Source organism: Pelecanus crispus, chromosome 18 (genome assembly GCF_030463565.1).
Source record: "Pelecanus crispus isolate bPelCri1 chromosome 18, bPelCri1.pri, whole genome shotgun sequence".
NCBI lineage: Eukaryota > Metazoa > Chordata > Aves > Pelecaniformes > Pelecanidae > Pelecanus > Pelecanus crispus.
In genome coordinates this window covers 245,050-259,743 of record NC_134660.1, presented here as the reverse complement: position 1 = coordinate 259,743, position 14,694 = coordinate 245,050, and the positions used below count along the sequence as shown (strand labels likewise).

The 14,694-nt window shown below is 47.1% G+C and overlaps 1 protein-coding gene across 2 annotated transcripts in view; it reads right to left on the bottom strand.

Annotated features, from left to right (window-relative positions):
* The window catches only part of KANSL1 (KAT8 regulatory NSL complex subunit 1), a 92,424-nt gene that overhangs the window by 28,461 nt on the left and 49,269 nt on the right, over positions 1-14,694 (bottom strand). For both annotated transcript variants that reach the window (XM_075722610.1, XM_075722611.1), the window contains exon 3: positions 534-675. In XM_075722610.1, coding sequence (XP_075578725.1) covers positions 534-675 — 142 coding nt within the window. The remainder of the gene's footprint in view (positions 1-533; positions 676-14,694) is intronic.

Genomic DNA, 14,694 nt, shown 5'->3' with positions numbered 1-14,694 from the left:
GAGAAAGGTCAGCACCTAGAAACAGTCTTTTTTATGATACAGACTCAATTTTAAGCCTGTGCTATGTGATAGCATCTGAAGCTAACTTCCTCCACAGTCCCCTCCCTTCCCCAGTAAGTCTTGTTAAGTTGTTCCTTATCCCCATGTTCAGTTACTCCCCCCAAAAAAGAATGGGAAGTTGTTTTGTTTTGTTTTTTTTTTTTTTAATCAAATAAAAATAGAGAAAGGCTTGAACAATGGGGAACAGCAACACGCATGCAAAAGCAACAGTTTTATTCAGTACCCAAAACCTGATTTTAAAGTAAGGTATTGCTCTTTCATGTTACCGTATTGAACCAGGGAAAAGAATTACACTCAGACCATGCCAATAGCATTACAGTCAGTCACAACTGTGCAATACACTTTTTGAGAGATGCAGGGAGGGAAAAAGCATCAGACGTTGCATACACACTCTCCGCTGTATCAGAAAAGAAAGCCATTAGGAGGCAGACAAAGCAAAATCACATGTATCCAAATGCACTCCTGGTCCTCACCTTATTGGCTCTAATCTGCTTGTAAATGTCCGTTTGCTGTCGGATTCGGTATTCCAGGTCCGAGACATGGGCTTGAAGCCAATTCCAGCGACTGACGATGGCTGCACGGTCTGCTGCCCATCTCCACTCTGCCCTTCGCCTCCTGGAAAAACAGAGCGGGGAAGGGGGGATTATTTTGAGTGTGATTTTAATTATACAGTCCACAAAAAAACCTAGCAGAACTGACAGATAGATCAAAGCTACATACTGAATGGCACGACTGATACCATCTAGCCACTGCTAATAATTACCAACCGAACTACAGACTGCTATAAAAGCCATGCTTCCGCAGAGCAGTATTAAAACAACTTTCGATGCCCAGTGATTGAAGTCCTGCCTATGCAAGCGTTAAGATTTTATACCACGCTTAGCTGAACCAGCAGCTCCAGTCCTACCTGTCCACATCCGCCAGACCCACTTTTCCAAGTCTTGGAGAAAACAAAACCCATCTGCCCTCCCTTCCTCCACATAGCCTCTTTACAAAAAGACCTCTGTCATCAGTCACAAAATATGCCCGAACACCAGCGCGTACCACGTGGCCACAATTAAAACTCAGCAGCAAGTTTCACAACACACCATAATTTGGTTTTAAGAGTAACCACCGTTTGGAAACGAGCAACAGAGCTAACAGCGCCTTGCACAAGCTGCTCCCCTGCAACGACGTGTTGCAAAGGAAAGCGGGCAACAGTAAACTTGATTTCTGCATCTGATGGCTTGACTGAGCAAACAAAGCAGCCAGGAAAAAACATCAGAAAATTACCAAGTGAACAACTTCTCTTGATCTCCGGGGCTCAGAGGCGCAATGTGAGAGAAGGCGAGCACATGTGGGTGCATGGGGAGAACCCACACGCTCTGCAACTTTTGACTGGTTTCCTACCTTCTTTATCTCTGCTGCGAACACAAAGTATGGTTCTGCAAGAGCATAAATATGCTTTCACTAGTGCATGGACTACACCATTGCATTTTACGATCAGCTGTTACAAAAACACCCTTACTCCCTACTACCGCACTCCTAGGCAGAAAGGAACACAAAGACAGTAAGGTACTTACAAATCCATGGCTCCACTCTCCCACATTAAAAGCCATATTATGATGAAAATACACCCTTAAGCATCCTGATTCCGGTGGATAAATATTACAGCTACCCAGAAAGGAAGAAAACCACTACATGGTGCAGAAACAAAGCATCAGCAGAAAGTGCACGCACAAATCCAGTGCCACTGCAAAAAGCCTTTGCCATAGCTGGGTGTTTGGCAACTAAGGAATTAATCACAAAATAATTCCCTTTGCCCATCTCCCCCTCCTTCTGCCGCATTTCTGAACCCAGCAAGAGCACATGGGGCAGCGGAGCCACAGCAATGTCCGGCTTTTCAAAATCTAACCAAGAAGTCTTCTGCTGAGATTAACCCATTTCAAAGCTGAAACCAGCCATTATAGCAAAAGCAGCACACGGTAAATGAGATTTACTACTGAAGCACCTCCAGCTGCAGAGATGGTAAGCAACAGCAATAATCAAGTTCTTAGAAAAATCTGCACCTCCTATGCATCTGCCCTTATTTAGGTGTACTGCTACAAAATGCACTTGCCTTAAAAAAAAAAAAAAAAAAAAAAAAAAAAAAAAAAAAGCACCACGCTTATTAGAAGTTTCAAATCAACTAATAGAAATACCCTGAAAAGGATGAGCCAGTTCCTTCGAACTGCAAGCAAAACCCACAAATTTAGAACAAGACACATTCTCCATATTCTTGCTGGACCTCCCGGCTGCGTGGGCGACGTCGCTTCAGTGCCAATTTAGATGAGGCCAGATTTCCACCAAAACGGGCAATTGTATCTGCTGCCTACAGTCCTCCCAGTTCTCTCCAAGACCATTTTCAAGGCACTTTTAGGAGCTTAAGTCCTTCTCTCTGAAATATTTCCCTGCGTAGAGTGCCTGCTCTATTTTCATCAATGCTGACCTTATGTTCGGTGGAAATTTTAATATTTATTGTAGATGGATGCCACAGCAAGGCCAGACCTTAATCTTCCATCAGTTACACCGAGGATACAGTCAGCAGAGCCCGAGACGAAAGGCGGCCGAGGCAGCTGAGCACCGGGGCTGGGTAAAGGTCTGGCATACCCTACCAGCAAGGCAGGGCGACCGCAGGGTTAATCTGGTTTACAACGGGCTGAGCAGCTGCCAACACCACCCCAGCATCACCTGATCACGCAACTCTAATCCAGATCTCCAGCCCAGTCATGCTTTACTCTCTTCCAAGAATCGTAATGCCTTGCAAGCTTTACGGTCCCTCCTCCCCACAAGGGATCTCCAGTTTGAGCCTAAATGGCACAAAATCCCCTCCCCACAACACCGGAAGGTAGAAAAGCGCCGTTTGGGAAGCAGATCCCTTATCTCGCAGGGGTGTTTCTCTGGGTGTCGCTGGAAAAGCAGCGCTGCTCTGAATCACCCGCAAGATTGACAGCATTTTCATGTTGTAGTTTCCCACAAGACTTTCCAGAACACGTTCCTTCTCTGCCAGCCAAGTTTCAGCGAAATTCTACCATACTCTAATTTCAGAAGCTAAGAACAATTTTACTGGAGAAGAGTTCGTCTTTTTTTAATAGCTTAAAAACAGGAAAGACCTCTGCAATGGCTCTGTCTGCTTTTATGGTATCTTCAGCATCTGTGGGTGCAATAGACTATCCGGACCCCTAGAAAATTTAGTACTCTTAAGCCAGATCTCAGCAGGCTTCAGTTTGCTCTCTGGGGATCCACACAGCATTGGGAATTGTTTTTAGAAATATCAAAAGCTGCTGAGAGCACCTCCAAACTGCCAGCTTCATTGCTTGCCTCTGCAACATTATAAGCACCTATGCCAGCTGGAACAATACTGGCCTGCTCCGTTAAATGCATCTCATTCTTTTGCTCAGATTACACAGAAATCGAGATTAAGTATAAAAAACGCCTTATGCCCATTTAGATTCCTCAGTGACATGGCAGTGTAAGCAGGGGCACCCCTGCTCTTCACCTTAAAATCAGGACACATCCCACCCCAGAAAAACCCACTGGCTTTAAACCAAAAATAAACCGAGAAAGCGAAACACAGTAACATATAGTTCATCCTCTGACACCCTGCAGCATAGGTGGAGGGGAAGATACATAATGATGGCTCAGCCACGCTTTCCAAAACAGTATTGAGCGTAGTGTGGTCCTCTATATTTAGAATTAAGCCTTTTTCAGAGCCTGTTCAATTACACCCTTTGCCGTGATGTGCTGTCAGCAACATATATGTGTTCTCCTCATGTAGATCAGCTTTTGGATAACAAGCTATGTAGCTTCTTTAGCTTTAATCTCTATACAAATATTTTGAAAGAACCATTATTTTCTCGACTAGCACTAGAAAGTAGCAGCCACACACAAAATACAGCATCTGAAGTCGCTGCAGGCAGCACCAGCAGTCACCTGAAACCTCAGCCAGACACCCTGCTCTGGGGGGGGAAACCCACTTCCTTTCTTTCTAAACATTAGGGATTTGAACACGACAATTAGTGAAAGAGTTTATTACACTTGCCCGAAACAGGTTTTGGATTAAGCTGAAGACGATGACTGAAGAGACTGCCAGATGGCTGCAGAAAGCACTGTCGCTGCAAGTGGGCTGCACGGCTCATCTTGAAAGTGGTCTTGTGCTTCAAGAGGCAAAGCCGGCGCAGGGAGTAATGTGAGCAGCAGCAAAGCAGTTAAATACTGCATCCTCCAAGGGAAACCATTCATCATGCTGCTGCGCCCGTGTGCTCTGTGCAATTGCAAGCACTTGCACGAAACAGGCTACGGAGAATGGCGTGGGACAGCCCCTCTGGCTGGGACAGGAGGATAAGCTCATGGAACACCACAGAAAATGAATTATTTAGGAGCCTGATCCTCTTAAAAAACAATTTTGCAGGTAGACTCAATTCCCCTTCTGCAAGCACCAGTGTGTGCAGGAGATCGGCCTCAGCAGACAACGTGACGGGAACAGCAGCCACGCCTCGCCCGCACGCACCCGGCTGGTGCGGCACTCAGCTTGACCGACAAGGACAGCGTCCTGCAAACTTAAGCAGATGGTGCTTATTGTGAATAGTGCATGCACACAGGATCAGCAGCCTTAGGTCTCCTCGCGCGGACGGAACCCGCACGTGCCCGGAAGGTGCCCAAGAGGGCCGGGAGGCTGGGAGGAGGAACAAGCAGGGAGCCAAGCCAAGCTCAGCCCGTGGGGTTACAAACACCCCAGGAGGCTGCAGGGCTTCACAGGAAGGGGGCAAGGAAAGGACGGGATCCCTCTCCCCATCTGTGGCAGAAGACCTCAAATCCTGCCCTTTGTGGCTGTATCCTCAAACTGGTGCTGACAGCTCCCGCCCCGCAGTGCCAGGCTCCTAGACATGCTGTACCGTGCCCATCTCTCCAGCAGAAATGCACAGCCTTTAGGAAACTACAGGAAGAAACTTTACCAACATGACAAAATTCTCAGAGGTAAACACTTCTTCCTAAAAAACAGCTGTTAGTTTAATATGACTACAGAAGGGCAGGGGGAAAAATAATAAATCCTCTGTTACATCAGCCCAAGTCCTCGGGATGGGGTCCAGTCCTTCCCTAAGTAAAAAACAGGCAATTGTGGGTTAAAATCAGTTATCCTAAATGGTAAAGTCAACTCCAGAAAACCCACCAGCCAGGTGCTCCTGCCAGGCAGCAGTGCCAACGGGACAGAAAGGAGACTCGCTCCCGCCGGCCCAGCGAGCTGCCAAGGGGCAGGGCAGCCGGCCCCACACACCGCACAGCTTGGGTTCAGCTATTTCAGAAAAGGGTGTATGCTCTCATTTTATTTTTTTTTTTAATAAGCAGTATAAATACAGCCCTGCCAATGAACATGACAACACCTCGGTCGATGCATTTCCATGGGTACAACCCGTGCTAGACCCAGTTCAGTCATCTCGGCAGTCACGGTGCTGTAAAAGCTGTACAGGCTCCCCATCAATGAGCCCTCCCCTAACACAACCTCCACCTATGATACGTGCTTAAACCAAGCCTATGTACAGAAATCAAGTCAAAGCTGTCCACGAAGCACTTCTGGGTGAAGATGCACAGGGATCTTTCCGCTTCCAAGGAACGGCACACCCGTGCCCTCCTCCCATCGCCTTAGAGGAAACTCGGGCCCACTGGAGTTGCCTGCTGCTGGCTGGTTTTGCACCAGCAAGTCATACCAGACACACGCTCATTTTGCTTCTCCCGGACCTCAGAGACGCTGTGTTGCCTCCCTCCACCACGCGACCAGTGGTAAGAGGCCCTTGCTGGCCATCAGTGTGTCTTGCTTTCTGCTGAGTCCATGCAGCTGAATGCCAATGGGGTGGACAGAGACGGCACCAACAAACTGGGAGAACTGGAGATTAGCAGAATTATTTTTCACGAGGAGACTGCCCTACTAAAGACCCAGCTGCAAAGTGAGCAGAGCAGATCCACCAGCTGCCGCTAAACTGTCCTGATAAAGACACGGAGCATTCAGAAAAAAGAAATTAAAAGATTTCAGATTGGAAAGTTACAGGCTGGAGGGAACTACGTATCAGAACCACTTCTAGGAGTCAGCAGTAATGAACGAGAAGCAGCCGCTGGGGTCCGGAGCGAGATTGTTTCTGCCACCCAGAGCACTTCAGCAAACCCAAATCATCTTGATGTTAAATGAAGAATAACAGGTCATGTTGGAAGAAAAAGAGTCGATGCCAGGAAGAGAGAGAAATGTGACACACAGAAACACTGAAAAACTCTACACGCAGCCAACCAGTCTGCGTGGTGAAAAAGCAAGGCAGAGATTCACCGTGAACCAGAAAGCGCTTTTGGCAATGAAGCACGAGCCCGTGGTGAGCTGCACAGCACTGCCGGCTCTGCCGCACCACAGCCACCCTGCCTGCTGCCGGGCAGAGGACGGGGGAGCCAGCACGCCCCAGTGCATGCAGCAGATCTGAAAGTCCTCGGCTGCGACACTGCCGGCCTCTCCCTTCCAGCGCAGATACAGATTAATGCTGCAACATGAGGCAATAAACTGCAGTTTTCCAGGCACCTTCTGTATGGTTCCCCTCCTCCACTACTTACTGGCATATACCCAGGGGCTTTTCTGTCCCCTGAAATGCAGTCACCTACCAACACAGAGGCCACTCTGTATTTACTCTCCCCCTTCCTACACAGCTTTCGATGGAAGAAATCACCAAAGATCACCAGGTCTAGTTCAAAGCCCCAGATTTCGAGACCTTCTCCCAAAAAACACACAACCTCAGCCTCTCTCACCTGCCAGAGGCAAGCTGCAAAGGTGTTAGCTGATTTCACGTAGGAGGCTCACCATGGCATTTGGACAGACCCCAAAAGGTACAGTATAGGACACTTCTTGAATAAGACAATTAAGTATCTGTCCACCAAATGAGGCTTCAGTACTGGGAATCAGGAGATGCTTGCCAGATGACCCACAACTGGGCATCCACTTTGACAATCCTGAATCTGTCGTGCTGTGGGGACAAGGGTTTAGTCTCTAACACCTGGCTGAGACACAGTGGGTCAACGTTTCACTATCTGAGGAAGAAGGAAGGGAGCGGAGATTGTAAAACAATGTCCCATGGAGCTTCCTCTGCAAGACTGTCGCACGGAGCTGGTTCTTCATGGAGGTCTCCATCCTGATCCACTCTTTTGCTATACAGCCAAATTCTCCTCTTCCTGGGTTGTCCAATCCAACCCCCCACGCTGACTTGATGGAGTCCCACCCCAGCACACCACATCCTTTCCCACCAAAGGCATGGCCCACTGAAAAGCTGGGATTGTTCTAGAGCCACTGTCCACATTCATCCCTTGTGGGTGTACCAGGCTTTGACAGATGTCAGTGGGGTTGTCAAAAAAGCAGGCTGGGTACTACTGGTTTGCCATGAACTGCTCCTGACATCCCAGCTGGCTGGCTCCAGATTGATAACAGCCTGCTTTTGGCCTTGTATGGCCCCTCACATGCTTGTCCTCTCAACCAAGAAGAAATACACGTGCGAGATCTCATCATCAGTTACACACATCTCTCAGCCTGCACCAGCCAATTTGCAACTGCAGGAAGCCACAGTCCCATCCTGAATTTTGATTCTGCTCCAAAATCTCTGCACAAGCTGCCTTCCTCTTCCCAGCTCTGTACTCAAGTCTGCATCCCGCCACTGCCAAAAAGCTCAGAGGTACACTTCGTGCCTTCCTGAGAGCTGCCCAAGTAGCAGCACTCGATGCAATTCACTGTTCTTAACTAGAAAAGGGACCTTGCTGCCAGCTACAGCAAACAAAAACGGGGCACACCAGAGCTAAGTTCCTGTTTCCACCTGGGATCTTCAGCAGGGACAAAACCTGCCAACAGACCACAAAAGCGGTTTCAAATATGACAGTTTATGACAATCAGCTGTCAACTCCATTAAAGAGCAAATCATCCATATTAATTCTGCACGCTTCCCTTGCATTACCTACCACAAGGCAGCAGCCCCGGGGCAAAGTTTAGTAGTGCGAATGCAACGCAATGCTTCATGTCCATACTGGTGCAACGCCTACTCCTGAACAATAGTGAGATGCCAAGAGAAATCTCATGGTTAAATCAACTCCTGTTGATTCACTGGAAACTGAAAAACATTAGCATTAAAATCTGGTTAAAAAAAGTTTCCCATCCCCTTTCTCTGTTCATCTTCTGAAGGGCTCAAATGCCAGTACTGAAAATAAAGGCAAATACTGGGACACTTGCTGTTAAGAGTCCATGCTAGGGACAGCATTACCAATGCTTAGGCACTCTGGAAACCCAGGACACACCCAAGTAAAAAAAAAAGCCACATGCTCTGCCCACATACACAAGTCTGACAACAAAAAAATCTAAGCGTCGTTCCCCAAGCACTACAGAAATACAACTTTTCCAATTGCTCTCATGATCTTTAATTGTGCCTCACTAAAGAAAGAGATTTGCACCTGATTCAGCTGCTATTTTCCAGTTTGCTCCTGACCCTATATATTCTTCAAGTTCATTCCTCAGACCGCCAAGTTTTTATACTTTTTTTTTAGACCAGTGCAAAACCTGATCTATGGGTGGAGCAAGAGTTAAACTCTGCCAAATACACTTGCATGACGACTCCAAGGGAGGAAGAGAAAACCCCACAAGCACTCAAGAACAATCTCATTACCTGATCATAACATTTCTGCCTGTGAAGAAGCCAAAGTGAACAATTTGTTCAGCTGAACACCCACCCCCACCCTGTGGACAGAACCATCAGCTTCTGAAGGGCTCTTCTATTCACAGCACGTGCTCGGCACTAACCTAAATCTGGTGCAAACCTCAACTCAGTTCATTCATTCTTCAAACCGAAGACCTCTAGAGGCTGGGAGTAAAGAGTTATTTCCAATGTTCCTCACTGAAAACCCCCCACTGCTCGGGGGAAATCTGCGAGTACAAATCCTAAGGCATTTTTCTGCTGAGTAGGGCTAAGCGAGGATGCCAGGTTTCTGCCCAAGAGACAGGGCAGCGCTGGCCGGCTGCCAGAGACCCGGGGGCCATGCATAGTTTGCATTCAAATAAAGCAGATCACAACTGCCCTCCTTTTTGATGAGGAGGAACCATCCAAACCACTCCACCAGCCACAGCATGCAATGCTTTGTCTACAGAGCAACCATCACTCAGATGAGGATGTGAAAGGTTTGTTTTGACATCTCTAGTTCATTTCTATTAAAAAAATTTAAAAAAAAAAAAGGGGGGGGAAAAATTGGCTCAGGCCGGCCATTAAAAGATGCCTGAACTCCTGCATAGAAATTATGGCAGGACGAGACCGCACAGCCTGTGGCAACTGCGCACAGCAGAATCCAAATTCCTAATACGCCAGTTGCAGAAATGGTGTCTCGCCCACAGCTCAACACCAGTATGGAGCCGCAGGTCCCAGCAGCCCCTCAACCCGAGGGGATGCTCCATACTGGAGTTAATTTCTCACGTTCTCCCCTCTTGCTGCTGCAGCCAAAGCCTTTGCCCCAGGGCACTCTCTCATGGCAGTTTTCTCTCCCCAAAACATCCCCAAATCCCCTCCTAGCAGAAGGTAAGTGCAGCCCAAGGATCCAAGAAAACCCTTGGAAAAACTAGTACAAAACTCAATCCACAAACAGACCTACAGATGGGGAAACAAAAGAGGGAAATTAAAAATACCAAAGTGAAACAACTGCTAAGGCAGGGGGGCAGGGGGGACCCACCCCCCAACCTGCTCATTGCACAGAAAAAACCAAAATTACCAAACCACCTTCACAGCCTGTCCTGCCTACTAACAGATTTTACTGTGATTCATGACAATTTTAACTACTTTAGAAGCTGCATAACAAAAACATATTTGAATGCACTCTTTGAGAAAGAAGTTCTCCCCTGAAATAAAATGTCTGGGGATTGTTTATGTTGTTGAACATCATCATCACCATCTACCTACCTCAGTATCAGGCTTATCTTAACAAGAGTTATGCTTCTGAAGTGCAAATGGTTTCAGAAAGTGTCCTCAGAAAAGGAAGTAAAAAACAAGCCAACCCTACTAAACCATCCTTCTTCCTTTAAATGTAATACTTTGAAGAATAATATATGCCATGTAAGAGGAATCCCAGCAAGCAGGCAGGGAACAAGCCAGCAAATCCTATGGAGATACACACACAGCAAATAAACTGTACTCCGTTTCTCATGGGGAAACTAAAAATCATAATTTTATTTACCTCCTGTTTTTAGCTCAGAGCAACACTGTTGGCTGGTGAAACACCACCCACATCACCTGCAGAAACTTGTAACTTTAGTTCTCGCACACCCCTGTGCTACGTTCAGGGTCTGGCTGTGCTGCAGGAATGGAGTTAACAGCCAAAACCAGAGCAGTTCAAGAGCACGATCGTCTGAAGGTGAAACGCCACGCTGCCCCAGGCATCACACAAGGTACATCAGCTCATGCGCTGATGATACAACACTTCGTCCCGATGTGTAACAACTTGGAGCCCACCACCTCCCGTGTTTGGATCCTGCAGTGGTGAGCCGGCAGCACAGGGTGCACCGGCAGCGGTGACTCACGACATGTCGGTGATGCTGAGTCACTCGCCTCGTCCGTGCTGGCCCTTTCTCAGTGCCATCCACAATCCCAATGAAAACCCTTGAACCTCGAGAGGAACACGCAGCAGCTTTCACCAAAGCCTGGAAATGGAAGAATTTCCAGGTTGAGTGGTTGAGTGGATCCCTTAATAGCTTTTGGTTTTAAGAACTGGAAGGATGCAGTAAATGTCTTCTGTTTGGGTGGTGACCGTAAAATACTCATTGAGGCCATCAGCAAAAGGATCTGTGGGATTTCAGACACCAGCTCCCAAGCAGGGTCTGCACGTGATCTCGGTGCGTTTTCTCCACGCAAGAGCAGCTGCGCTGTGCTTCCCTCCATTGTGCTCACCCCGCCTATGGCCAAGCCAACAGGAACCAAACCACGGCCGGGCTCAACTCCGGTGCCAGTGGGTATCAGAACGAGTTCCAGGGAATGAATCACAAGGGACAGAAATACACTGCTGTCCCCTGTGCCAACCTGACAGCATGACTTCACATACTCACAACATGGTGACACAAAGAGGATACCTTCCAAACAAGGACACGGGAGCCAATCACTAAGACAACAGGCAGAGAGTGGTAAGTGATAAGGGCTGATGTATTTAATGCTTTCCCAGCAGAGCTTCCCGTCTCTACTTGGTCCTGCCCAGCAGGAAAGCCCTTGCACAGCAGGCTCCGCAGCAGCCTGGGCTGTGCCACAGCTGCCTGGGACAGGCATTTAGATACCTTCCTACCGTTTTTCAGAACTTGCCTTCCTCTGCCTCGGCTGACCTGCAGCAAAATCTGCAGTCGCTCCTCACTTTTACCAGGCAAGGAAGCCAAGGCAGAGGCCACCAATGGCTCAGTGCTGATCTTCAGTAGGAGTCTCCTGCAAGCACTGCACAGATGAAAAATGTGCACTCTCTACCTTGCCAACCTCCACTCAGCTTCCTTCCACTACTGGGTGAATCCGCAGGGATACGGAAGTGTGAGGGGGGAATACACAGACTAGAAACCACCACTTCAGCGCTGGAGAGCACTCCAAGGTTTTCTTGGTCTGGGTTTTTTGTTTCATTATTGTTTTTCATAAGCTTTAAGGCAAAACACTGTACTACCGTACTAGTGTTCCTCTTAGCACCTCCATCTCATTCGTTCCCAAAGACTACTGCAGAGAGGGTCTTCCCAAAGTGCTCAACTCCCCAAGCCAACACGCATACACAGATGCTGCTCCAGCCCTCTGCTCCCAAAAAAGCTCACTTCACCCGGTTCCCATGAGGCTCTCGCTCTCCTCTGCTGCCATACCGCTACCCCCCCAGGCTTGCCTAACTTCTTCAGCTATCTCAAGGTGTCACCTGTTTAAAAGAAAGGGGTGGGGGTGGGGGGTGTAATTCCTAATTTTCCATGAAGCCCAAAAAGACCCCTAAATATAAAGTGTCTGTGATGTGGTGTACCCATTAACTATAAAGAGATTTCAACAAAATGACCGTCATACCCTTATGACTTCACTTTCTGTTGAGTTCACGACCAAGGCACAAATTTGGCAGCATGTCGCTCAGTCAGAAGCAAAATAGCACAGCCCAGGAGAACGCTCTGCTCAGACTCAGAACTGGAGTTTAGATTGTTTTTTCTCTATGAAAAATTTCCTGAATGTTTTTAAGATCTTTGCTGAAATTCTTTGCACTGGTTGCCAGGGCTAGGTTTGAACTTCTGTGATATTTCAAATCCAAGTGCCCCGGATCTTTACGCTATGACATTTATGCAATGCCCCAAGCATTTATTCAGCTGACAAAAACAGCCATTCCAAGCTTTAGCTGCTCTTCAGCCCTTAGCAGCAACAATTGTTCTGTGACAATAGCCTAAAATTCTGGTTGTATTATTTTAGCTATGCCAGTGCAAATACTTTGGCCCATGTCTGAATCCTGTTTCGGCACCCACGAACTACAGAGCAAGTGTGGGGAGAGAAGGGGAAGTTACGGGAGCAAGCTGAGGACAGGAGGTAGGAATCAGAAGAGTGTGGAGATGAAGAGCTGGCTGTTATGCCAGCAAAACCGACTCTCCAGACGCACAGCAGAGCAGCCCGCTGAAAAATACCGCATGTATAGGAGAATTTATTGGACCACTTTTTCAGTATAGCTCTCCACATGCTCACAAGCAACTATGCAGGCACAGCAGCCAGCAGAATAGCTAATGCTGCCAATGCGTAGAATTTGCCTGGTCATCATCGCATCAGAAAATGCAAGGCAGTTTGTTACCCCCTGCAGCTAAATCCAGGAACAAGAAGGTAAGCCTACACCATGCACGAAAGACGTTTATAACTGAACAGTTTGCTCCAACTGCAATGCACTTTCAGTTCATTAGGATTTTTTTTTTCCCCTTAAAAGCTCTGATTAATATGCCATTCTCAACAATACAAACTAAGTACCAAGATGCCCACCGCCCACCTCCCACCCCCCACCCCCCCCCCACCCCCCCCCCAAATGCCTGAAATAGGATTGCTCAAGCTCACAACCAACTTCTTCCAGGAGCATATCCTCCTTTTCTGGCGAGTAAGGTCCTTTATCGATACTATAATTTTGCTTACAACAGCTTCCTAACAGGTCTGGGTTGCACAGGACAGTACAATCATTACCTTTTTTAGACCCATATTTTTAATTAGAAGTTATACTTCTTCCATTAGAAAGCAGAAAGCAGCAGAAGCACTAAGCCAGTGGAAATTTTGCTCTTCTTTTTTTTTTTCCCCTCCTCTTCACATTAAAGGTAGTATTTCATTAAGAGATTTACAACCTTCCTTTGGCAAACTCAGTATCTAGGGACCAGCAACTGCTGTTCACTAAGAAGAGGATACAGTACATGATCACAGAGGCTGGTTTTACCATCTTCACTAATGCATCATGAGCACAACGAGCAAAAACGATAACAAGCCATTTTCTTGAATTTCTTTAAAATAAGAGGTCCTGAAATACTTGACGAATTGCACACATTGCAACTCCATCCTAAAACTCTGCTTGCTGCCAAAGCACCAGAGAAGAACATGCAGGTGGATATACTGGCGAAGACCACAAGCCAAGCATCCCCCAACACATCCCTGTAGAAAACCAGCATCCTCTCTAGGAAACACTATAAAAAAAAAAAAAAAAGCTGCTGGGACATCCTCAGTCAAAGAACACCTCATGGGCTGGGACAGCCAGAGCCTGCAGCAGCAGTCAACATTTTCCAAGAAGGTATGCTTGAGCAAACAAGCCACTTCCCAGTTCCTGGTCTCCTTCCACCAGCAACAAGACACCACCTCACCCTTGGCAGCACAGGTCGATTTGACTTTTTGGGTTGCCATAAACAACGCTTTCCTGAAATTAATGCAGTTAAAACACCAAAGAAGAGACGGAAGGGGGTGTTCAGCGACTTAAATTCTTCAAACAAGAGTAAGTGCACAACAGAGAGGAGACAATTACAGCACAGAGTAAACCGTTTGAAAAGTTATTACACCTGTTCAATGGCAAAGCCCTTTGTATGTGTGCAAATAGAGTAGTTTGGTGTCAAAGTGGGGAAGCACTGACTATAGACCATTAGTGGCACAATCCCTGGAGAAACAAGAATAGAGACTATGCAAATCAGGATCTATTGTTAAAAGGGAAAATTTATTTCACATTCCTGAGCAGCAGTGTTCCTGGAGCATAACAATTGGTGAGGCCCTTCTGCTGAGTACTGCACATTTTTATGCTCCACAGTAAATCAATATTCCATAATACAGAAACTATGTTAAATTATTGCCAGTGCGAGGACAGCAGCTCAGAGCTCCAGTTGGTGAACAGCATTAATACAACACTGTGTCAGAACAGGACTTATTTGGGACATGCTTTTCATTGTTCAGAAGGGTTTACTGAAGGCAGAATTTATGGAATTATTCTCCAGGACGTTAAAACCTTCCAGCTCACACCGTAAAGAGAATGGCACCGGCAAAGGCAATTTCTTGATCGTGCTGCCCTCAACTTGATCTAAACAGGCACAACTACAGTCATCTCAGTGTTGCAAAGCCTTCCACTCAGGCAGCACCA